This window comes from Rhinopithecus roxellana, chromosome 2 (assembly GCF_007565055.1).
Source record: "Rhinopithecus roxellana isolate Shanxi Qingling chromosome 2, ASM756505v1, whole genome shotgun sequence".
NCBI classification, from domain to species: domain Eukaryota; kingdom Metazoa; phylum Chordata; class Mammalia; order Primates; family Cercopithecidae; genus Rhinopithecus; species Rhinopithecus roxellana.
Genome location: NC_044550.1, coordinates 116611031 through 116637784, shown reverse-complemented (window position 1 = coordinate 116637784; position 26754 = coordinate 116611031). Strand labels below are relative to the sequence as shown.

The following is a 26754-nucleotide window of genomic DNA, read 5'->3' as shown; positions in this document are numbered from 1 at the left end:
TACTTTAGATTGAGTTAATACATAGATGTAATTCTGTGTACCCTGTTTTATCTTATATGATAGTTATGCATGTCTTAAGTTTTACATTTTTTATTACATTTTGAGTTTAAATTAAATAACGTTTATAAAACATATCTAAATAATAAAAAATAATGACATAAGAAACACCAGTATACGTAACACCCAGTTTAAGAAGAAGGGCATTACTAAAATCTAAACCAAACTCCCTTTCTTTTATTCTCCCACAGAAGAACCTATATTTTATATTTTTGTTTTCTGTTTATTCATGTTTATAATTTCCTCAAATATCTTATAGGATTCTGCATAGATGTTGTAATTCTAACAATGTATTGTTTGGTTTTGCAAGGCTGATGGGGGAAAGGGAATATGAGTTGATTTTTTCTTTATTCTTAACATTGTGGTTGGAAGAGGACAGGTCTCAAATTAGATACCCTTATTCAGGGGGCCCCAGGTTTTTATCTCTGATCTCCTGCACAGTCACAAGACATAAAGATTGAAGCTCTCATTCCTTAGTTTCAATCAATGCCCTTAGGGTACATGCTGGCTTCAGGACTCTCCCTACTACCTCTCAGGATTCTCTCCCACTTTTAGTTTTTGACCTTTTATTATCTCATACTAGCCTAACAGTTCATTGGTGTAGTTAAAAATACTTTGTTTTCATATTTTATCATCTATCATTTGTAGCTGTTTTTGTCTGACCACTCTTTGAGGGAACTTGGCTATACTTCTGGAAATGGAAGAACCTGTATTCCAATTTTTAGTTTTAAAACATTCGTGTTGTATTCCTGTGCTTTCTTTTCATATGCACAGAGCTGTATGGTCCTGGAAGAAACTTTATTTTGATTGTCTGCCAATTCCTTTTTTTCACTTAATTTTTTTGGCCTCTCTCTCTCTTTAAATGACTGCATAGTAACTTGACAAAATATGTAAACAGCCGTTTACATTACCTGACTTGTTGGAGATTATTCTTCTCATTGGAATGCAGCTGGGCATGAAGTAATATAAACACATTTAAGAATTAAATTATAATTTTGATTAGAGTGTGTGTGTGTGTGTGTGTTTATGTGTGTATATGTGTTTTCTACTAGGCTTCTGCACTGAATAATAATGATGCCAGCAGCCTGTTTAATGGATACGTTTATAGTGGCGTGGAAACTTTGGGGAAGGAGCTCTTTATGTACTTTGGACCAAAAGCTTTCCGGTAAGATAAGCCTGTACAATACATCTTATCTCTGTAAGTTTAAAGATGCGTAGAAGGCTAGATGGAGTTTGCTGGGTGTCACATTTAATCATATAGGAAGTACTGTGTTTTTAAGAGAGTTCCAATATGAGAGGTTGTGATTCTATCATGGAAATCAATAAGCAGCCGAAGAATAAATTCTGATGTCATCATTACTTGGAAGACAGTCATTTTACAGAGCGTCCCAAGATGTATTAGAGCAACACATCTGTTTTGCTAGTCCCCAAGCTCCCTATACTGCAAGTCTCTCCTTGTTTTTACCAAATGTTTATTGCATTCAGTGACATTGGTTACTTTATGTTTGTGATAGGCCCTAGTTCGGTTTAAAAGTATCACTTGATTTTTAAATATTTTTCTGGCTCCTTGCTTTCTCTGAAGCCTTGAATGGAATTTGGAAATTTACTTGGAGAAGGTAAAAACTTTCCAGAGAAATAACAGGTTCTCCATTGTTTCACAGTTCCCATGGAAATTCATGGCTAATGTACTGGCAGAGAAGGACTAGCAGCCTACTTCCTTGGGTGACTTAATGGTGAAAAAGTCAAAATATATGTAATTGTGATGCATGATGACATATTTAATTTTTGCAGGAAAATGAAAGCGGCCTTTGAGTTAATATGTCTACCCAGTCTCATTCTGTCTTTTCTGAGTTTAGCCTAAGCTTTTGCCAACTGTAAAAATTGGTACTGCTTCCTCAAATCGTTTTTAGTGCTGTTTAAAGATACTGACCACAGTTATCACCTTCTTAAAAGACCTATTCTTGAACCTGATGCTAACCAGAGGTGAATAGTTGTCACAAAGAGATGATACTATATGATTGTTCTTTATTGCATCTCACCTACCACATATTTAGAGGAATCCAGGGTTTATGAAATTGCTTTTCCTTTGAGGTGTTCTCTTTTCATTGTCAGCAGCTGCTGTCCTTGGACAACATTGTCACTTCATGGTTTTTCTTAGTCTGGAATTGATAACATCAGCATATGCCTAGTTGTTCATGCAGTAATGATATATTGCAGGTTACATTACTGCTGTAGTATATTGATGTGATTGAAAACTCGTAGCTCTGGATAGAGTAGTACACAATGGAATCTATGCACGATAGTTGAAAACATTGATATGTTATTGATTCTCTGGTGTTAGGTACAGATTTATTTCTGTAAGATGAATGATAGGGGTTTTTATCAAGTGCTCTCCACCAGACTGATAAGGGGGAAGTCATTTCTCAGTACAGGGCTGTCAGTAAGTGTTCCATGAAGTTCTAAACAAGGACAATCACTTCTTCAAACTCATTGAACTAGTGCCATCCCTGGAGAGTACCTATGTCAGTATATGGGTGGGAAAAATGCAATGGCTTGCTTCCTTTCAATTTCCTGCAGCCGTAACAACTATTGGATCTAACAATTCAAGGTCAGTGGCAGATCTGCTGTTGGAATCTGAACCTAAAATCAGTTGCTCCCCTTTCACAATGTAACATAAGTTCAAAAAATGTACTTCCAACTTGTGCTTCTTAGAGGAATGGATAACTCTCTCAAAGAAATGTGGTCTCTTTGTGAGGCTGCAGGTCTGTGCACCTGCAATAGAAATGTAGTCTTGAGTTTTGACTTCTGCCTCCCTCCCACCCTGGCTTGTCTGCATTTGATAGAGCATATAGCAGGAAACATGTTTAAAGGTTGCTCAGTTTTCCCTTGATACCCAACTTTTCGCAAGCAAAATTGCCTGCAGAGTTTAGTTATAAAGTATGTGCATCTCACAGGTCGGGCCATGAATCTCCTGGGAGTCATTTGTTGAATCTCCTGGGATTCATTTGTTAATGAAAGTAGAATAGGCCGGGCGCGGTGGCTCAAGCCTGTAATCCCAGCACTTTGGGAGGCCAAGACGGGCGGATCACGAGGTCAGGAGATCGAGACCATCCTGGCTAACACGGTGAAACCCCGTCTCTATTAAAAATACAAAAAACTAGCCAGGTGAGGTGGCGGGCGCTTGTAGTCCCAGCTACTCGGGAGGCTGAGGCAGGAGAATGGCGTAAACCTGGGAGGCGGAGCTTGCAGTGAGCTGTGATCGGGCCACTGCACTCCAGCCTGGGCGACAGAGCGAGACTCCATCTCAAAAAAAAAAAAAAAAGTAGAATACAAGCATAGCCCTCTAAAAGAATCTGCCCTGTAAAAATCCACACATCAGAAAGATACATAATAGAGAGTGATTACTTCTCTACCTACTAAGTGATATATTTAAGTGCTCCTAATAGTGCCAAGGAATACTAAAAATTATTTGCTATACATTTATTTTAGGAGCACTGTTGTGGTGTTATGTGTGATTAATACCTGTACAACTTCTGAACACTTTCCAGTAACCCTTCAACTAAAACAACACAAACGTCACTTGAAGTTTTTGCTATAAATGTAACAAGTACTCAGTAGAAAAAACTGAAAAATAATGAAAAAATAAGTGTAAAATAATATATTCTCAATCCCACTACCAGGTATAATCTTTATTAACTTTGGATGCATATATTGCCACATTGCCAGTATAATGTATGCAAATATTTATATGCATGTTCACCCAGCTGCACTCACATTTAAGCTATCATTTTAATCAAAATGGACATAGCTGGGCATTTTGGACTAAAATTCAAAAATCAGATAGATAAATAAATAAATATATTTTTCCAAGACCATTTGCTGTTTCCAGTTTGTGATTTACTCCCTCTGGCTTTTGCACTTATATGTGCTCAGAGACCAGAAACTATATTTGAGATATTTTGGAGGCTTTGCCATTTTAGAAATGCCTTATACATGATTGATTTTATAATTTATTGGGATTTAGGTGAGTATGGGCCGGGCGCGGTGGCTCAAGCCTGTAATCCCAGCACTTTGGGAGGCCAAGACGGGCGGATCACGACATCAGGAGATCAAGACCATCCTGGCTAACATGGTGAAACCCCGTCTCTACTAAAAAATACAAAAAAAACTAGCCGGGCGAGGTGGCGGGCGCCTGTAGTCCCAGCTACTCGGGAGGCTGAGGCAGGAGAATGGCGTAAACCCGGGAAGCGGAGCTTGCAGTGAGCCGAGATCCGGCCACTGCACTCTAGCCTGGGCGACAGAGCGAGACTCCGTCTCAAAAAAAAGAAAAAAGAAAAAAAAGTGAGTATGAACCTCAAATCAGTTATGCAAGAGATAATATAATGATTCTTTTTAGTTTGCTGAAATGTCTTTATTGAATCCATCATATACTACTTATAAAATAGTTTTACAGCTTCAACATAGTTTCTGTACTGTCACATAACATGTTAGGGGAAATGGAAGTGTACGTTTACTCTGTATAATACTTTAAGATTCATTCATATTGTTTGAAGTATCAGTAGTACTTTTTCTTTTACTAAGTAGTCTCCCATTATATGAATGTACCGTATTTTGTTAATTCATTCATCAGATGATGGACATTTGGATTGTTTCAAGTTTTTAATATTAAAATTGCTATGAATATTCACATACATATGACATATATGTGTGGACATGTATTTTCACTTGTCTTGGATAAATACGTTGGATTAGAATTTCTAAGTCATGGCCGGGCGGGGTGGCTCACGCCTGTAATCCCAGCACTTTGGGAGGCCGAGACGGGCTGATCACGAGGTCAGGAGATCGAGACCATCCTGGCTAACATGGTGAAACCCCATCTCTACTAAAAATACAAAAAACATTAGCTGGGCGTGGTGGCGGGCGCCTGTAGTCCCAGCTACTCGGGAGGCTGAGGCAGGAGAATGGCGTGAACCTGGGGGGCGGAGCTTGCAGTGAGTGGAGATCGTGCCACTGCACTCCAGCCCGGGCGACAGAGCGAGACTCCGTCTCAAAAAAAAATAATAATAATAATTTCTAAGTCATTTGGTAAGTATATGTTTGACTTTAAGAGGAATTGCCAATTTGTTCTTAAAAGTGGTGGTACCATTTTGCTTTCTTACCAGCAGAGTATGAGAATTTCAGTTACTCAGCATCTTTGCCAGCACCTGGTATTGTCAGTCGTTTTAATTTTAGCTATTCTAATAGGTGTACAGCGTATCTCATTATGATTTTGATTTTCTTCTCCCTACTAACTAATGATATCTGATGCAAAGTGTTTATCTGCTGTTTGTGTATTTTGTAGGGTGACGTGTCTATTAATTTTTTCTCTTTTTATTGGATATATTTTAGTATTACTGAGTTATAGTATTCTTTATATATTCTAGATGTAAGCCATTTATCAGATACATGTTTTTCAAGTATTTTCTCTCAATCTGTGGCTTTTCTCTTCATTTTCTTAACCATGTCTCTTGAAGATTAAAAACTTTTAAGTTTGATGAAACCTAATTTATCAAATTTTTCTTTCATGGTTCATTCATACTTTTTGTGACCAGTCTAGGAAATATTTGCCTAATGCAAATTAATCAAGATTTCCTTGTTTGTTTTCTTCTGGAAGTTTTATTGACTTAGTTCTTCTGTTTAGGATTATGATCTATTTTGAGTTCTTTTTTGTATATGGTACAAGGCAGGAGGTGACTTTGTCTTTTTGCCTGTGCATTTTCCAGCACCATTGTTGAAGAGATTATCCTTTCTCCATTGAATTGCTCTGCAACTTTGTTGAAAATTAGTTGACCACATATGTGTGGGTCTATTTCTGAAGTCTTCATTGAGAAGAATATCAGATAAAATGATATTCTTTTATCGTTTTTTGTGTCTGTCCTTTCACCAATAATACACTGTCTTAGAGTAGCTTTAAAGTCAGTTTAAATTAAGTTGTGTCAGTCCTCTGACTTTATTCTTTTTTTTTTTTTTTTCAAAATTGTTTTTGTTATTTTAGTTATCTTTCTACATTTTAGACTTAGCTTGTTGATTTCTACAGAATTCTTTCTGGCATTTTGATTGGCCTTGTGTTGGATCTATAGATCAATTAGGTGATAATTCACATGTTAACATTATTGACTTCCACTCCATGAACACAGTATATATTAATAAGTATTTAGATCTTCCTTCATTTCTTTCAGTATATATTAATAAGTATTTAGATCTTCCTTCATTTCTTTATCCGTATTTCATGATTTTCAGTTTCGGATGTATTTTATATTTGTAACTAAGTGAGTTTTTTTGGTGCTATTGTAGAGGGTATGTTTTTAAAGTTTGAATTTCTAATTGTTCATTCACAGAATATGGAAATACAATTTTTGTGTGTATATTGACCTTGTATCCTGCAACCTTGCTGATGTGATCTGGCTCTGTGTCCCCACCCAGATTTTATCTTGAATTGTAATCCCCACGTGTCGACGTGTGGGGAGCATGTAGTCCCCATGTGTCGAGGGAAGGAGGTGATTGGATCATGGGGGCAGTTTCCCCCATGCTGTTCCTGTGATAGTGAGTGACTTCTCACTAGATCCTATGGTTTTATAAGGGGCTCTTCCCCCTTCTCTTTCTCTTCTCTCTCCTGCTGGCATCTGAAGAAGGTCCTTGCTTCCCTTTCACCTTCCACCATGATTGTAAGTTTCCTGAGGCCTCCCAAACCATGTGGAACTGCAAGTCAATTAAGCCTCTTTCCTTTATAAATTATCCAGTCTCAGGGAAGTTCTTTACAGCAGTGTAAAAAGGGACTAATACACTTGCTAAACTCATTATAGTTCTAGTAGCTTTTTCTTGTATACTTTTAGCATTTTCTATGTAGATAATCATATCATCTGTGAACTAAAGCAGTTTTATTTTTTCCTTTCTAATCTATATGCCTTTTTTAAAAAAAAAAATATACTGGGCAAGTTCTAGGTACATGTGCAGAATGTGCAGGTTTGTTACATAGGTATACATGTGCCATGGTGGTTTGCTGCACCTATCAACCTGTCATCTAGGTTTTAAGCCTCGCATGTATTAGGTGTTTGTTCTAATACTCTCCCTCGCCTTGTCCCCCACACCCTATATGCCTTTTATTTCTTTTTCTTGTTTTATTGCACTTGCTAGGAACCCCAGCATGCTGTTGAGTAGTAGTGGTAAGAGCAAATAAGTTTGCCTTGTTGTCTATGATTTTAGCTTTATTTTATTTTATTAAATCAAAAAATTTCCCTTTTATTTCTAATTCGTTGAATTTTTCAAGTATTTTTTCTGCATCTATTGAGATCATCATATTACCTTTCTTACTTCATATGTTTATTTGTGGACTTCTACATTGATTGATTTTTAAATTTTGAATGAGCCTTGCATTTCTGGAATATACTCCACTTTGTCATGATACATTATCCTTTCTATATGTTTCTGGATTCGATTTGTTAATGTTTTATTGAGGACTTTTGCATGTGTCTTCATGAGAGGTATTGCACTGTAGTGTTATTTTTCTGTTACTGCCTTTGTCTAATTTTGGTATTAGGGTAATGATGGCCTCCAAATGAGTTTTATCTGATGTTCTAGAATATTTGTGTAGATTTGTTATTGGTATAACATCAACTGGTCTAATGTATTTGGAGTTCCAGGAAGGAAAGAGAAAAAAACAAAACTGAAGACATTTTTAAAAGAAGTAATGGCCAAGAATTGTGCAGGATTAACAAAGCTATGGAAGAAGATCACATAATTTAACATTCTTGTAACTGTCATCCTAGAAGAAAGAAAGAAAGAACAGAAGACATCTTTGGATTTAAATAGCAAAGAATTTTCTAAACAAACCACAGATCGAAGAAGCAAAAGAACCTCAAACCAAACCAAATGTCCCTCACACATACCTAGCCAATGTGCTAAAAACCAAAGATGAAGAGAAAACGCTGGAAGCAGAGAAACATTACATATTAATACAAAGGAACAAAGCTAATAAATACACTTACAGAAATTATATAAGACAGAAGACAACCAAGCAATGTTTGCTGAAAGAAAAATGTCTCAACTCAGAATTCTAAATGCATCTAAAATGTCTATTAAAAATGAAGGTATAATAAAGACTTTTTCGAAAAAAACAAAGAAGCTAAGAGAATGTAGTACCAGGAGACCTACAGTGCAAGAAAAGTTAAAGTCTGTCCAGCATAAGGGATATAATAACAGATAGAAATCTGAATCTACAGAAAGAAAAAACTGGGAATGGGAAACTTGGAAGTAATCATAAAAGATGTTTTTCTTTTATGTTCTATATCTAAAGCAAGCATAATAACAATTTATTGTGGACTTTATAACATATGTCAGAGTAACAATAGTATAAATAATGAGATAGGAAAATGATGGAACACTACTTTAAGGTTGTTGCAATATACGTTTTGCATATCATTTGAAGTTACACTTACCACAGTGTAAGATGTGTATTATAAAACCTAGAGCAACTACTTAAAAAAAAATTCAAAAAGTGGTAAAAGTAATAAGCTGCTAATGGAGATAAAATATAATTTTTAAAAACGCTCAATCCAAAAGAAGGCATTAAAAGATGAACAAAGAACAGATGGAACAAATAGAAAACAATAGTAATATAGTAGATTTAAATCAAAGCATTAAAATCATCACATTAAATGCAAATAATTTAACCATCCCAATTATTTGGCAGAAATTAATTGAATAAAAACACAAGACCCAACTATAACGTGCCTATAAGAAAACCACTTGAAATATAAGGATGCAGGTTAAAATAAAAGGATGGAAACAGAAATACTATGGAAACACTTATCAAAAAAAAGCTGGAGTAGCTAGAATAAAGGCAAAGTAGTTATCAGATCAAGGAATATTACTGGGGGTAAAGAAGGACATTAAATAAAGATTAAGGGGTTAATTCATCAAGAAAATATAGTAATCCTAATAGAAATTCAAAAGATGTAAAGCAAGAACTGCTAGAATGGAAAGGGCAAAGAGAAACTAATATTGTTGAATAATTCAACACTCTCTTGTCAGTAACTGATAGAACAAGTGGGCAAAAATCAGTAAGGATAAAAGACCTGAGCAACACTATCAACCGCCTTGACCTAGCTGACAAGTAGAGAACATTCTACCCAACAACACTGCTTTTCAAGTGCACATGGAACACTCAGCAAGATTGACCAGATTATGGAAAACAAAATGAGTCTTAACAAATTTAAAAGTATTGACATCCTGAAAGAATCCTCTCTGACTACAACAGAATTAAACTAGAAATTATTGAGATACCTAGAAAAATCTTTTTTTTTTTTTTTTTCCTTTTCAAATGTAGTCTCGCTCTGTTGCCCAAACTGGAGTACAGTGGAGCGATCTCAGCTCTCCGCAGCCTCCACCTTCTGGGTTCAAGTGATTCTCCTACCTCAGCCTCTTGAGTAGCTGGGATTACAGACGCCTGCTACCATGCCTGGCTAATTTTTATATTTTTAGTGGCAACGGGGTTTCACCATGTTGGCCTTGCCGGTCTCGAACTCCTGACCTCAGGTCATCCACCCATCTTGGCTTCCCAAAGTGCTGGGATTACAGGCGTGAGCCACTGCACCTGGCTGAAAAATTTTAAGTATTTGGACATCATTGTGCTTCTAAATTCATGTGTCAAATAAATCACCAAGGAAGTTAGAACATATTTTGAATTGAATGAAAATGAAAACACCAGATCAAAATTTGTAGGACACAGCTAAAGTAATGCTTGAGGGAATGTTCTAGCATTAAATGTTTATTATAAATAAATAAAATTCTCTAAGATTTAAGCTTCCATATAAAAAACTAGAAGAATAAGAGTTAATTAAACCCAAAACAGACAGAAGGACAGAAATAATGAAGATAAGAACAGAAATCAATGGAATTTAAAAATGAAAGCAATAGAGAAAAAAAATCAATGAAGCAAATAATTGCTGCTTTGAAAAGTGTAATAAAAATGAATGACACCAAAAATTGGTTCTTTGAAAAGTGTAATAAAAATGATAAACTTTTAGCTCAATGCAGTCCAATGTAAACACGGGAGACATATATAATTTAAAATCTTCCAATAGCCACATTAACTAAAGCAAAAAGAAATCAATTTTAATATCGTATTTTATTAACCTATGCAAAATATTTCAACATATAAACAATATAAACAATTATTGATAAGCTATGTAACATTCTTTTTTTATACTAAGTCTTCAAAATCTGCTGTGTATTTTATAATTAGAGTACACATGAATTTGAACTACTCACATTTCCAGTGCTCATTTGCCACATGTGAGTAGTGGCTGCCATACTGGACAATGCAGTTCACAAATAAACACTATGAGGAATGACAAAGGGAACATTACTGCAGATCCTCAAGTTGTTATTTGAATAGAAATAGGACACTATTACATAACAAATTTATGTCCGTGAATTCAACAACTAAAATAAATGGACAGATGCCTTGAAAGACACAGATGATCAAAACCTACTCTAGAAAAGTAAATCATAGGAGGTTTTTTTTATGTTTTAAATGATTTGATAGTCTAAAACCTCTCAAGAAAGAAAACTCCAGGCATATTTAAGGAACATGCTCTGTTTTATCTTTTTCATCTTTTTTTTCTCTTTCTTAGGTTTGGATAATTTCTATTAATCTATATTCAAGTTAACTTATTCTTTCCTCTGCTCTGTGCAGTCTGCTGGTCTGCTTATTGAAGAAATGTCTTATCCCTGCTGTCATGTATTTTTGTTTCTCTGCTGAAATATCACACCTGTTCAAGTGCCTTTATACTAGATCCTTACATGTGTTAAATCATTAACATATTAATAACTAATATGCAATATAAAATTTGATTAAGAATCAATATTTTAAGTTTAAAATTAATTTAACATTACTTTTAAATCACCTGTCTCATAGAGCTGACATCTGGTGCATCTTTGGGTCTGGCTCTGTTGACTGCTTTATCTCTTGATATCTTTATCTCTTGACACTTTTTTAATCTTTGTGTATATATATGTATCTTATCATTTTTTTTGAATCCTAGACATTGTCTATAGAAGATGAAAAGCTAAATCCCAGACACCATGTATAGACAAATAAGAACTAAATAATATTTAAGCTCAGAAACAGTCATGCTTCTTCTATCAGTCATTACTGTCAGGGATTGAGTGAGTCTAGTAAAGTAATTGACCTTGGTTTGAGTTTTGCTTTGTTTGGGTTGTCTTCAGTGCACCAACAACTTCAAAACTCCAGCTGCTACTGCTACTTTATGCCTTGTGTGTGGACTGGATTGGCAGTGGATGGTTTCTCTGTTGCTGCTCGACTGTCAGCTTTCAGCACATCTTGCATATTCACGTCACAGAGAAAGCCTCTCCATGTTCTTACCTCACCACCATGTAGGCTGCTGTTGCTTGTGACTCAATGGGAGGCTCATGATGGAGATAGTGGGGATTTTTACTTCTGGACTAGCCTGAGACTTGGGCAGGCCTTTGTGTATGTAAAACTCAAGGTCGCAGTTTTCTTAGGGTTACTGTCACTTGCCCTCCTATGGCAGCCAAGCTCTGCCTTGCATCTGTGGGTGTACTTGGGTCTGAGAGCTTCCTCCCTCTCTTTTAGTGGGAGCGGATTTCTCTTTGTATCATCCAAAGCGGATTCTCTTTGTATCAGTATTTTGTGCCAAAGCTGATTTTCTGTTTTAATTCTAGGGACAGATGGCTTTTGCTTCTACCTCACCCTCAACAGGCCAGAGTACCTTTGCCTGGGCTGGGTGGCTGAAGGGTTTCCTGCTACTCTCCTGTGGCAGACTGCTTATGGTTGTTATTCAGTATAAGACATATTGTTTGGGCAGAGGAAGTTTCCTGTTCCTCCCTCCAGGACAGATGTGATCTTTGTTTCTACCTCTCCCTTGGCCCCAGAAGCTTAAAGACTTTTTTTTAAGACTTTGGCTTCATGTGAAAGAAGTGTCCAGGAAGCGGACAGAGTTTCATGAAGACAGGGGTCATGCCAGCATGAGCAGCTCTTTCAGGTCTCTTGCTGTCACTCATATCTTTCACGTGGGCCCACGAGTGTGTACTCTCCTTGTGTCTGGGGTTCCAGGGATTCTAAACTGTCACACCAGCCCACATTTGGTATCTAAAAGTTTGTTGAAAATTGTGCAATTTTCTGCTTTCCCATTTGTATAGTAGCCTTCTCTTCCTCTTGTGCTCTGCCATAGGTGAAGCAATTTGTGTATTCTGACTTTACTTTCCATGGAGGGGCTTGTCACATTTTGGAATGTAGCTTACCTGGTTGCGTTGCAATCCCGTGTCTCTGACGGGCTTAAGAAAATGTATGATTTTGTAGATAATGTGATTTTTTTTTTTTATCCTTGTTGGAGTGGTAGCTATGTTCACTTTCAGCCTTCTGTATTCTAAGGAGAAGCAGAACTCCTTTTTTTTTTTTTTTAGCTTTGTTAAAACTGTATCTTTTTACATTCTCTTTTTTCAAATTCCCAGCACAGGTTTTACAACTATTATATTCTACATTTTACACTCTTTATTACCCTTAGGACACTTCTGACCACTTGAAAATTTTTATAGGCAATTGCCTTATTTGCAAAATGTAGTTGTCATTAATGTGAAACTGTGACAGTACTGCTTTGTTTATGCTGTTTGTGCTTGCTTAAGGATGTTCAGATTATTCTGACAGTGATAGCTGGGAGAATACAGCTGATTCTTAAAATAGGATCCGGGCTTATTTACTAGTTTGTTTAGGAAGCTATTTCTAATGAGAGGAATTTTCTTACTATTAATTGAATTTTTAGTTTGGGCACAATTTTCGTATTAGAACTTGGTTGCAAGTGACAGAAGCCCAACTCAAGCAAATTCAATAATTATTTATTATCTTTTGTTGACTTTGGTACCAAAAACTTTTTTAAAATTTAAAAAAATCATATGGAGTATCTTACAAAACCTGAAGAGAATACAGACAGGCTTCAAGGAGAACTAGAGCAAGCAAAGACTAAAAGCTATTAGGATTCTCTTCATTTCTTCACTCTGTTCCTCACCAAAATCTTCTGTAGTCTTCCTCTCTGCATAGAGACCTTCCTTTGCTTTACTGGGGCTCACGTTGGGAATCATTCCCACAGACAGCTCTCATATTAGATCTCTTAATGCTAACAGGATCTCCCTGGGTCCTACATCTTTAAATTCATCAGAAAAACTGATGAATCCAGCTTGGATACTGATGGATCTAGCTTGGGACAGGTGTCCATTTCTGAATCAACTGTATCAAAGGCACAGGATCTGAGAAAACGACAGAGACCTGTTCAGGTTAAGCCTAATGCCCACGCTTGGACCCTTGGACCAGGCAACTGTGGTTGGCAGGTAGACTTCTATTACACAGAATGAATTGTCTCGGGTAACCTTTTGGGTTGGTAGAAGGAGCTTGAAATAGAAATAAGGATCTGATAAAATTTTCCTGAACTAATTAATTATGAGGAATCTTGAAAAGCAAATGAAATCCTAAAAATGTCTTTTCTTTATGTAGTATGGGCCTATGTACTGGTTTTAAAACAAAAATCAGTATCAATTGTTGTCACAGTATAGATGTTTACTCTGCCTCAAATATTTTCATGATACTGATATATTTTTTGTAGTTTAAGATCAAAGGTACTTAGTAATAAACCCACGAGATGTGTTGGTTTATTGGTGCTCAATTATAATATCTAACTATTGAATAAAACAAAATAAATAAAAATAAAGTAAACATTTTATGCACTTTTTTCCTAAAAATGAATGGATTTTTAAGACAGAGCCATACTTATTTGATCTAAAGTTCTTGCTGGGGCTACTCCTGCATTTGAATTGGGTCTTAACCTTTGAGATTTTTTATGTGGATGTGGTTTCATTATAGAAAGTGATTTAGAATCCACTTTATGAGCCATGCAGCTGAAAAGATTTTAGATATGATGGCTTCTGGGCATGACAGTTGTACACCTTTCACTAGGGTTGCACCTCCGTAAGCTAAATTATGGAGTACTTACAGGCACACATTTTTCCTGTCAGAACTATGGGGCATGCAAAATGCATTTATGATTGATAGCAGGGCACACAGAGTTTAAAACCCACATTTTTAAAGTTAGACTGGTTAACTTTGTACAATACTATAACATGGTGCTTCACAATTAGAAGCACAGAGCAGTAACATTTGCTGCCAAAAGAGCCATATTTATTAACTCAACAAAGCTATAAGGAGCAGGATTTGAAAGGTGGAACACAGTATTTCATCTTGAGAATCATTTTTGATCTTCATCATCAGAGATCTTACAGAACTACTTAAAAAAAAAAAAACGACATGCTAATCAATCCTATAAAATCTGAAAGGTTATGAATTTTTCATCACTGCATTGTGGCTTTCAACTTAACTGTCAATATTTATAAATCTCCTCTTCCCAATACATATAAAGGTAAAAGAAAACGAAAAGAATTGAAGACAATAGCATTTGACTTGTTCTCTCTCTTTTTTTTTTGATACATAAGATTTTGCAAGAATAAAAAAATTGTTTCATTTCTTAGTGCAAAACAAGGGGGGAAAGAATGTCTTAAACCATAGATATTATTTTGCAATAGGTAAATATTTCCAGTCCACTGTGGTTAGAAATAAGGAATTTGAATATTAGTGGCTTTGTAGAATTTATGAAAACACAAACTATAGGCAAGTTAAACTTAGCCTTATCTCATCCCAAGCCTTTGAATCTGAGAAAATGCCAAGAGATGCTAGACTGTTCCGTGAATAAAAGATACTTCGTCTGACAAGAAAAGAGGAGCAGGGATATATTTTCTTGGGCTTAGTGTTGGTATCTTATTATTTCTCTGAGAAGTTATTTTACTTTTGACTTGAAAAACTGATTGTCATGTCTTCTATCTTTATAAGGATACAAAGTCATGAGAGAAAAATATATAATAATCTTACTACTGGTTTCTGTCCTTTAAAAGTGCCTATCCTGACTAACATTTGTTTGCTTATAATCCAAAAAAATGATAGTACAGGGAAAAAACTTGATAAATGATATACTTTCTGCCACTCAAAAATGGGTTTGATTTTGTTTCAGGATTCATTTCGGAATGAAAGGCTCCGTCATGATTAATCCACTTGAGTATAAATATAAAAATGGAGCTTCTCCTGTTTTGGAAGTGCAGCTCACCAAAGATTTGATTTGTTTCTTTGACTCATCAGTTGAACTCAGGTAAAAAAATAAATAAATAAAAGTACTTAAGCTGCAGTACTACAGAGCGTGGTTTGGGATGTCAGATGTGTGACTAAAGAAACAAATAAATAAATAGTTTGTAATTGATGAAACCTCATTTTAAAGAAGCCTTCAGATAATATAATTTGTAAGATCTTTGTTGTTTGCATATATAACTCTTATACCCTGATTAACATAAAGTGCTTATAGCAAAGCTCATTTTAAATGACACTTTGTGAAATTATAACCAGACTTATGATTAATGTGTTTTGTATTCCTTTCTATAGGAACTCAATGGAAAGCCAACGGAGAATAGGAATGATGAAAGAATTAGATGTATGTTCACCTGAATTTAGTTTCTTGAGAGCGGAAAATGAAGTTAAGAAACAGAAAGGCCGGATGCTAGGTGATGTGCTACTGGATCAGAACGTATTGCCTGGAGTAGGGAACATCATCAAAAATGAAGCTCTCTTTGACAGTGGTCTCCACCCAGCTGTTAAAGTAGGTTTTAAGTATTTTTCAAATTATCTCTTGAGTTTTCAGTACTCTGAAGGAACCAACATGGAAGTCTTAACTCTGCATTGCAGTAACACAGTCTCCTCAAACTTCAGGTGTTCCGCTTCCCACGTCTACCCAGGTCAATTTCCCGGTGCAGCCGGCTCCGACCACCGCACGTACAGTAGCCTTGTGCACACCCTCCCTCTCCACATTTCACTCTCTCAGTCTTCCTTAACTTGCCCTGCTTTTTGTTCTCTCCATACCAGGTATCCCTTTCAAACAACATATTTACTTATTATACTCATGGTTTAAAAGCTGTCTCCTTCTGCTAGAACACAGTCTCAAAAGAAAACAAGGCTTTTGTTCACTGAAGTATCCCAACATCTAGAACATGGCCTGTGGTGTATGGTAGGCATTAGATATTAATATTTGTGGAAGATGTGAATGAGCTAACTTACAACTTCTTTTCTCTCTGGCATATTAAGTACATGTTCTGCACACATTCATGTATTCCTGATTACAGCTGTTGGTGACATTAGAAGCTGCTGTTGTAGTGTAAGGATAGCAGTGGAAGGCAGGCAGCAGGGTCCAAGGAATAAGTGATCAGTGAGGAAATGGAAACAAAATGTAGAGCCCTCGTTCACATAGGCCAGAGTGAAGGGAAAATATTGACCTGCTAGAGAGGATACCAGGACAAGACATGAGTTTGTTACTTTATTTTGTTCTTGTTCTACAACTGGAGAGACTTGAACTTATTTATATGTTGCAAAAAAAAAAAAAAAAAAAAAAAGTGCTTGAAGGGCAGAGGTTCCACCTGTAGAAAACGGAATGGCGATGAATACGGCAATGTTCTAAGAGGGTAAGAGAGGTGAGAACCCAAACCCAGGTAGAATACATACATTTTAGTTTCTAGGAAAGACTGCTACATTAGGGCTTTTATCAAGACCTGTTGTTACTAACTAAATTAATGTTTTAGCTCTTTTAGCTGAATTATTTTGTACATAATTCACTCTATTAACTAAATTATCTGTTACATAAACCCAGGTTATTTGTTTACTTTGCGTAGATACTTACTAGATAGTTTTAGTCATACCCAAATTAGTAGGAATTAAGCTTTAAAAGAAGCCAGTTAATGATAGGTCTAGATTAGATTCTGCTTTTTGATACTTGGAACAAGTGAGTTCAGTATGGAAGTAATGAAACAGAACTTTAACAAGAGTGAGCCTTTGAAAAATCACTTAGACCTCTATGAAAGATGTTTTTGAAAAAAAGAACCCAGGGTATTGTTATCTGTGATGCACGGATAATCTACTTTTTATCTCTGCTTCCAGCCAGCCATCCATCTAGGAAAAGATAATTTACCCATAATGCCTGGGGGTTTAAAAATTAATGACATTGACCAGGCATGGTGGTTGACGCCTGTAATCCCAGCACTTTGGGAGGCCAGGATGGGTGGATCACGAGGTCAAGAGGTCTTCAAGACCATCCTGGCCAACATAGCGAAACCCCGTCTCTCCTAAAAATACAAAAATGAGCTGGGCATGGTGGCACACGCCTGTATTCCCAGCTACTTGGGAGGCTGAGGTAGGACAATCACTTGAGCCCGGGAGGCAGACGTTGCAGTGAGCAGAGATCACACCACTGCACTCCAGCCTGGCAACACAGTGAGACTCTGTCTCACAAAAAAAATTCTGAAGTTTAGCTATTGGCTTCTTAAAAGCACATGTACAAAAATTACTGAAAAAGTACAGTTTAACCTTTCAAGGTGTGACTTAATATAGTATGTAAGGTATGGAAAGTAATAAATGTTTTGGATGTATTCAAGTTTTAAAGTTTAAGTGAACAACTGAGGAATATTTATAATACTTTCAGGATGACTATGTTGATTAGATTTTCACTTTTATAGTCACTGATAAATGATTTTCTTTGTACATGTATGTGTCTGTTTATATGCAGCCTTCCCTCGGTATACACAGGGGATCAGTTCCAGTACTGCCTTTACCAAATCCATGCATACTCAAGTCCTGTAGTTGGCCCTAGGGAGACTGCTATACAAAAAGTCAGCCCTACGCTCATGCAGGCTTCACATCTCACAAATATTATGTTTTTCATCTATGTTTGACTGAAAAAAATCTACATCTAAGTGGACCTGCTCAGTTCAAACCTGTGTCCTTGAAGGGTCATATTCACACACAGACAACAAGCACGAGGCATCAGACGGTTTCTTTCAGGATTACCATTGACAGCACATGTGCCAAATAATAATTCTGCAAGGGTAACACTGAGATTTATGCCAGGCTGTGTCAGAAAAAAGTTCTGCAGTAAGGTCTGTGTCTGAGCTCTTCCATGTGTTAATAAGTACTTTGATATTAATGCATGTATATAAATGCATATCTTTTTTAAAGCTCGATCGTGACCTTGGTGGTCATCTACTCCTGTACCTATTTTCCCTTCCCTTCTTTCTGTTTTATATTGTTCTTGGTAATTTTTTTTTTTTCGAGTCCAGCAAGACCTTTCAAGGTGTCTGATAGACAATGCTGAGACTTTGAAGGTGTCTCATACAGAATAAATATTCAATAAATGCTTGAATTTATAATTAAAATTTATAAATAGGAATCATATTTTTGTCAGTAATATTATCAGTTCAAAATAAAATTACTGTTAATGATACTAAATAGATCCCTGAGAAATAGAGCTCTAGAAGATATGCATATACGATTGACTCTTGAACAACACAGGAACTGGGGTGCTAACCACCCCCCACTGAAAATCTATATACAATTCTCGACTATTCAAAAACGTAACTACTAATAGTCTACTGTTGATCAGAAGCCTTACTGATAACACAGTTCACACATATTCTGTATGTTTTATTGTTACATATGTATTCTTACAATAAAGTAAGCTTGAGAAAAATTGTTATTAAGAATATTATAAGAGCCAGGTGTGGTGGTCTGCGCCTGCAGTCGCAGCTTCTTGGGAGGCTGAGGCGGAATGATGGCTGAGCCCAGGGGTTTGAAGCTGCAGTGAGCTATGATGGCGCCGCTGCACTCCAGCCTGGGCAATAGAGTGAGACTGTGTCTCTAAAAAAAAAAAGAATATCGTAAGGATTATATTTACTATTCATTAAGTGGAAGTCGGTCATCATAAAGATTTTCCTCCTCCATAGATTGAGGAGGAAGAGGAGGGGTCAGTCTTGCTGTCTCAGGGATGGCAGAGGGGGAAAAAAAATCTGCGTATAAGTGGACCCTCGCAATTCAAACCCATGTTGTTCAAAGGTCAATTGTATTCAAAATCTATTTACAGTTCTCTTTCACAGAATTGGCAAGGCATATTATTTCTTACAGTAATGAGCAAGTCATGAAACTGGGCTCCACTGTTTTTTTCCACTTTAAGGTTTGTCAATTAACAGATGAACAGACCCATCACCTTGTGAAAATGATACGTGATTTCAGCATTCTCTTTTACAGGGTAAGAGCAAAATTTTTCAACTATGTAAAATGTAAAATGTCAGTGGTAATCTTTTGGATTGCACCAAAAAATGTGAAAGCTGTATATAGCCATCTAGTGGAAAGAGCATGGAGGTGCATTAAGGGAGAGTGATACTATGTGGGTGTAATTAACATCTTGAAATTCTAGGTCATAGGTCAGTTCAAACTCAACTAACTATAATCATATTCAATTATCTTTATACCAAGTTGGGAGCAGCCATGTTAGCATTTTACAGACCCTTTTCTATTTTTGGATACATAAAATATAGAAAGTCTAGAAAGGCCGACCTACAGTAACACTTTCAGATAACCTTAGTTCCATCAGGCTTTGCCACTGACTGTAGACCTTGGTTCAGTCAAGTTTGCCACTTAACTATCTGTATGGTTTAGATTATTTGGATAACTTTATCTAAGTTTAGTTTCTTCATCTGTAAAATGGGATAATAATGTTTCTGTCTACCACAGTTTTGAGAAGGAAGTACTTGCTGACTTGTAAATGTGAAAAGTTATATACTATATGCATATATAGAATTCAATAAACACATTTTATCTTTTAAGCAAAGTATCACAGATACGTCTTTTCTTCACAGTCCATTTTCTGTATCCAAATTTTTCATTTTTACTATGTTCAGAAAGGCAGGTATTGTAGCATTCTTTATTAATTGGCCTAAAATGTGAATGAACCTCTTGCTCTGCAGATCTGTCTTGAGTAACTATGGCTATTTTTAAATTGCATTTGCTTATTTCTTCCTCCAGAAAAAGATGACCATAGAAAACTGCCCATTTCCACCCAGATTAAATTGGGTCTTCCAATACTTTCCTTAAATTAATATAAATTGTGTAATTTTCAGCTCATATATGGTAAGCTGTATTTCTGGGCTTTTAAACTTTCACACAGCTGATGGAAACCCAAGATATTTTCTTTGCAGGAGGCTTAAATATTTGTGAATGGAATAAAACTCACAAAGTATATCAGAATATCTTTTGAAGTAGAATTTATACCAAAATGGAATATATTCTCTGCTAGGATGGTATTTGAATGTTTATTTTCTTTCTTTCTTTCTTTCTTTTTTTTTTTTTTTTTTTACTGAATCTCTAAGGTTAAAAAAGAAAAAAAAAATGTCCTTTTTCAGGTTAACAAAGAAAATACTCTTACTGAATTTTGTCCCCTAGAAGTAAGTTTTTTGGTTGTTGAAACTGAGTGAGCAGTTTCAGTCTTCTAAAAATAATCAGATTTAAAGCTAATCTAGCCTTTTTCCTTTAACTATATAATTATGGTTAATTAAAAAAGCCTTAAAAGTGTAAAAGACATTTTTAAATATAGAACTTTTACATCTCATTTAGATAAGAGGATAAAGCTATGCAAAGAGCAATTTTGAATACTAATGTCATAAAATGACTTATTTCACACAAATTTTATTTGACAAATATTACCAAATCTTGTCAATACCTTTTTCTCTGATGAAAGAAAAGATTATATTGACATACGTACAAACGTATGTAAATTTTTAACAGATGGTTTTCAGAGATGACCTTCAAGACTGTGTCTTTGGCTCCTGTTTTGTGGATAACATAATTTTTTGGTTTTTTTTTTTTTTTTTTTAGTGCCGTAAAGCAGGACTTGCTGTCTCTAAACACTATAAAGTTTACAAGCGTCCTAATTGTGGTCAGTGCCACTGCAGAATAACTGTGTGCCGCTTTGGGGACAACAACAGAATGACATATTTCTGTCCTCACTGTCAAAAAGAAAATCCTCAACATGTTGACATATGGTAAGATATTGAATTTAAAGGGATACCATTTGCCCTAACCATCTAACTAAAAGGCTAATAATCAGAGAATATAACTGAATAACTGTCAAGCTATTCAGAAGAGAACATAAATCAAAAGTATTTTAGTCCTTGGAAGGAAATAGTAAATAACGTCACCAAAGAACCCGAAGGAGCCAAAGGTGATTTATGGACCAGTTCTGAATTTAGGTAGAAAATCTCTGGCTCAGGGAATAATATGTAGCCTTTACCTCTAACCTAGTTTGTAAAGTGAGTACCGGAGATGTCAGTAATTGGAAAAAAAAATGCAACTACCTGCAAAAGTCTCTGCTTCACTTAGAAATAATATTATAAAACATGAGCAAGAGCTTTTTACAGATTATATGTCTTGTTGGTGAAATAATAGACCACTTACTAAACTCACGTGTGGTGGTTCTGCCAGTTGCCGAGTATGTCTCTTCCAATGATGCCTTCCAGAACTGGAAAAATGACCGCAGGATAGGTTTGAGGACTTACTGTGAGAGGTATTTGAGCTAAAACTCCATTGATCACCTGACCTGACTGGTGGTGGATCACAATGATATTTTTGTCTCCTGGAATTAGTGCCAGTTCAGAGCCAGTGTCCAATAATCCTAAAAAAGTCTGATTGTTTCCTTTTTCCCCAATGTACAGTTACCTTGGTAACAGGCCATAGGACCTTTTGGGGAAATCTAAGAGAAAGATTATACAGTATAAAGCAGCTGCATAGCAGTATATGTGATTATAAGCCAGTAGTACCAGTATGATATGAAGCACATCAAATGGTGCACGGGTTCAGGGATATTAGAGGTTTACATGTGCAGGAAGGTTGGGAAGATCTCAAAGAAAGCGTCATTTGAATAGAGCTCCTGGTTCCACTCTTTCCCCCCTTCTCCCTACTGTACTTGACTTTAAAAAAAAGTATCCTTTGAAATTTACTTTTAAAAATAGAATTTTGATTAAATGATAAAGCAAACAGTATTTAATTGGAAAAAAAGGAGCATGGCCACAAACTTTGAATCATTAATAAACATGGCATGGTGGAGGGATGATGAGAATACTGGCCAACCCCAACAGAGGCTCCACGTTGTGGAACAGTAAAAGCTAGTTTTTCAGGGAGGATGGGATCAAATGGTGGTGGTCATTAGTAGTTTGGGGAATGGTTAACGGTCTTTCCTAAATTAGCGCATTAAGGACTTTTAGCTGATTGTAGCACAGTTAACATGGAAAACGAAGAGACTGAAAACGCGTGTAAAGAAGCTGGTGCAGAGTAACAGGCAAACGATGGTTACCAGCCTGGGGTCAAGACACTGGACATGGTACCCTAGTAAAACTTTTTAAAAGTCAACAAGGACTGTGGCAGATTTGATAGATAGGAAAATGCAAAAGTCTTCAGGACCAAATGATAAAAATGTTCACATTGTGGGTCTGGGACAATGGGCTGCAGCAGTGAAGATGCAGTGCATGTTAGATATGGGAAAGAGCCGTGGAATATCCAGGAAGACATGTCTTAGGGGCTGCAATCCAGGATGAGAGAGGCTGTCGGCACAGTGCTGTTGATTGAAGCACTCCAACTTCTCAGTTCACTAAGAATGAAAAAGGAAATGAGCCAAGGTCTGAGCTTCAGCAAATACCTATAACTACAGAGTGGGCAGGAAAGAAAAAGCAAAGGAAACAAAACCGTAGGATTGGACATAGGAAGAGACTCAGGGCACTACTAGGCTGTGGGAAACCCAGGAGGTGGGAGGGGCTATCATGTCTGTAGAGCTCGGGGACAGGGGAGGGAGCTGGCGTGCAAAGGAATTCCCAGCTTATGTCTTCATAAATATGTCTAGAGCTGCATGCTTTCTTTTGGTCTCCTTGCGTTTCATTTTCTGCATCACTCTTCTTGTTCTCCAGTACTTTTCTCTAAACCACTCGACATCTTCTTCTACTCATCTGCTTCACCCCATGTTACTATTATAGACATCTAAAATAAATTTAGATAATTATATATATATATATATATTATATATAATATACACTTATGTTTTTTTAATTTTTTATGAACATTCATACTTTTTTTATGAACAAGAACTTTCATAATTTTTTATGAACAGGAACTTTTTTTATAATATAGGTATACATTTATTTGACCAAATAAATAGATACTGCATTGAACACAATAGCTGGCAGATAGAAGACCTTCAATATATGTCTACTGAATAAATGATTAATGTTCTGTATTGGTTTTCTACGAATTGATATCTTTTGAGATTTAAAAAATTATCAAATAATTATTTATCATATAAATACTTGTCAATGTCAAAGGTTTTTTTGAAACTAGATTCCAAAGACCCCACAATTCCCCAAAAGAGACCTATGAGTTAGGGAAGGCTGTGCTCAAAATGTTCTGGGCCTTGTAATCCCTCTTCCCTCCTGACCTGATTCTGATTTCTGCATTGGCACTCAGCTTGGAACTTTATTTGATAAACCAACTATACACTGTGAAATAAATGTTTACATATTTTAAAAAGCTTGAAAACCGGGACAATTTGCCCTGTTCCTAGATTTTTTTGTGAATAAGTACATCCCATTTATTTTCTGGATGAGTATTTGAACCTTTTTTATGTTGACTAAATTTTCTCATTTTAATGTAAAGTCATTTTAAGTTAAGCTGAAGAAGTCTGAAAAGGCCGCTACCAATTATTTAAATCCTCCTGTTTCTTCTGTCTCTGAAAGCTTCCTGAACTCCTCATGCAGTCCTCCCCCAATTTTCCAGTTTCCACTGATCGTATCACACTTTAAATACTGATACTATTTATTGTTGGGTTTTGTTTGTTTGTTTGTTTTGAGTCGGAGTTTCAGAGTCTCGCTCTCGTCACCCAGGCTGGAATACAGTGGCGCGATCTCGGCTCACTGCAGCCTCTGCCTCCCGGGTTCAAGTGATTCTCCTGCTTCAGCCTCCCTAGTAGCTGGGATTACAGGCACCCACTACCATGCCCAGCTAATTTTTGTATTTTTAGTAGAGACAGGGTTTTGCCATGTTGGCCAAGCTGGTCTCAAATCCCTGAGCTCAAGTGATCCACCTGCCTTGGCCTCCCAAAGTGCTGGTCCGTGTGAGCCACCATGCCCCGCCTATTGTTGGTGCTTAATTATTTGCTAGCTAATATAATTTATGTATGTGAGTATTATTTCCTTTAAAGAAAACGGAGGAGGTAGTCTTTACCTTTCATTAGAGACTTTAAATTTTTTTAAATTGTTATTTACTTTATTTATTAGGGCCTACTATGCGCCAGGTACTGGGAATACACAGACAGAAGAGAACACAGCCTCTCAAAGTGCTCAAGGGCTCATGTGAGAAGTAAATGGTAAATAGACAAAGCACCGTGATGGAATTGCTGTAAAGGGACTTGTTTATCCTAAGACGAATGGAAGTATGGAGGAAGAAACACTTAAGTCTACCTAGGAAGGACAAGGAAGTCTTTCTGAAAGAGGCAGTCTTTGAGTTTAGTATAGAAAGAAATAGTAATTCATCAAAGACAAGAGGTAGGAAAAGGATTTTCTGAAAGACGAAACAGCACATGGGAAAGTATACAGGGAAAACATTTGGAAAGCCACCCACAGGGAGGATATTTTCTTCCTTCAGGAGCACATATTCAGGTCTCTAAAAACCATCTAGTTTGGAAATGTGGCGGTAGTTGCTTGCCAGTCAATGAAAATTTAGTGCTGTCTGCAAACCACTCTTTAAGCACGTGTAATCTTGCAGAAATTTTTGAGGGCATGGAGCAGTTAGAAGGCACTTGAGAGACCTAAGAAAACCTGTGATGGGTTAGTCTTGGTAGGATAAACTTGTTCAGGGGAAAATCTGATTGTGTAGTTGTCATGTTTAAAACATAATTTGAAGGTCTTGACTACAGTGAAACCCACCTCAATGTCTCATAAACAAAAATGGCAATTTATGGGTCATGTAGCCAAAATGAATATTGGAGTAATTCACAGAATTAATAGAAAAGCCGTAGGGACCGGAGCCTCGGAGGCTGGAACCCATGAAGGTGACCTTGGCTCTCCACAGACAGAACAAGTAGAGAAAATGTGGGTCTAAGCTGCTTCCTGTTTAAGCCCCTTATCGCAAGCTTCATGATAATAAATTATTTCTGGTTTCAGCAAAAGAACTATATTCTTGAGGGCTTCTGGGAAGTTTTGGTGCTCCAAGAATAAGGATTCAAAGTAGACTGAATGAAATAGCAATCATATATTGATTAAAATAGAAGGTGGACAGCAGCTTTTTATTCAAGCCTTTAAATGCCACTTTATTTTGCATAACTTCCTTTTTAGTTTTATTAACATTTATATTGCTATTTTTTATAAAAAATCTACTTTGTTTAGACAAAGAAAAATCAATTGCTTCCCATGCCAGGAACTTGTTTCCATTGAGAAATGCAGAGATACCTTAGAGCAGGGGTCTTCAACCCCCAGGTCACAGACCGGTACTGGTACCAGTACATTAGCGCATGAGCTCCGCCTTGTGTCAGATCAGTGGGGGCCTTGGATTCTCATAGCAGCGTGAAACCTATTGTGAACTGTGCGTGCGAGGGATCTAGGTGCCAAGCTCCTAAGCCTGCTGATCTCCCCCACACCCCACCCAAGCCCACCACGCCGATGGAAAGATTGTCTTCCACAAAACCAGTCCCTTGTGCCAAAAGAGTTGGCAACCACTGCCTTAGAGGCAGTGCCATTCCCTACTTGTGTTTTATGCCCCTCCCCATTTCCCACCCTAGGGTAGTCTGAGATGATAGCTGAATCTGATAGTATTCACAATCACTGGGAATGCATGGAGGGAGGCAGAAAGGTCCAATGGAGAACCTTGCTGTTGCCTTAACTTTGATGATCAAAAGAAAAGGATCCCATTAAAGAGAGGTAGAAGAAACAGAGCTATAGGCTCAAAGATGGGAAGTGATGGGGAGAATTAAATTCAACTGAGTCAGCTGGCACGGTGACTCATGCCTGCAATTCCAACACTTTGGACAGCTGAGGCAGGAGGATCGCTGGAGGCCAGGAGTTCAAAACCAGCCTGGGCAACATAGCAAGACTCCATCTCTAAAAATAAAAATAAAATTAGCCACGCATGATGGTGCATGCCTGTTGTCCCACCTACTTGGGAGGCTGAGGCAGGAGGATCACCTGAGCCCAGGCGTTCGAGATCACAGTGAGTTATAATCACTCCACTGCACTCCTGTCTTTAAAAAGATTAAAATTTTAAAAATTTAAAAATAATTCAGCTGAGTTAGAGAGGGTGAGGCTTGAAGAAGGCTATTTTATTGGACCTCTGGGAAATAGGTGATTTTCAAGAAAGCAGTTGTAATCGATATGTAGGGGCAAAATTTGTGCATTAAACCTATATTTATTGAATATTTATAGAGTACTGTATTCTGGTGGGTGGAGACCTTTTTAAGAAAAACTTGGCCGGGTGTGGTGGCTCATGCCTGTAATCTCAACACTTTGGGAGGTCAAGGTGGGTGGATCACCTGAGGTAAGGAGTTCCAGACCAGCCTGGCCAACATAGCAAAACCCCGTCTCTACTAAAAATATAAAAAATTAGCCAGACGTGGTAGCATGTGCCAGTGATTCCAGCTACTTGGGAGGCTGAGGCAGTAGTATCATTTGAATATAGGA

At 36.9% G+C, this 26754-nt stretch overlaps 1 protein-coding gene across 1 annotated transcript in view; it reads left to right on the top strand.

The window, feature by feature from the left end:
• Positions 1 to 26754, top strand: part of NEIL3 (nei like DNA glycosylase 3) — a 53075-nt gene that overhangs the window by 11096 nt on the left and 15225 nt on the right. The window contains exons 2-6 of the mRNA XM_010384069.2: positions 1110 to 1222; positions 15189 to 15323; positions 15611 to 15824; positions 19218 to 19292; positions 20918 to 21084. Coding sequence (XP_010382371.1) covers positions 1110 to 1222; positions 15189 to 15323; positions 15611 to 15824; positions 19218 to 19292; positions 20918 to 21084 — 704 coding nt within the window. The remainder of the gene's footprint in view (positions 1 to 1109; positions 1223 to 15188; positions 15324 to 15610; positions 15825 to 19217; positions 19293 to 20917; positions 21085 to 26754) is intronic.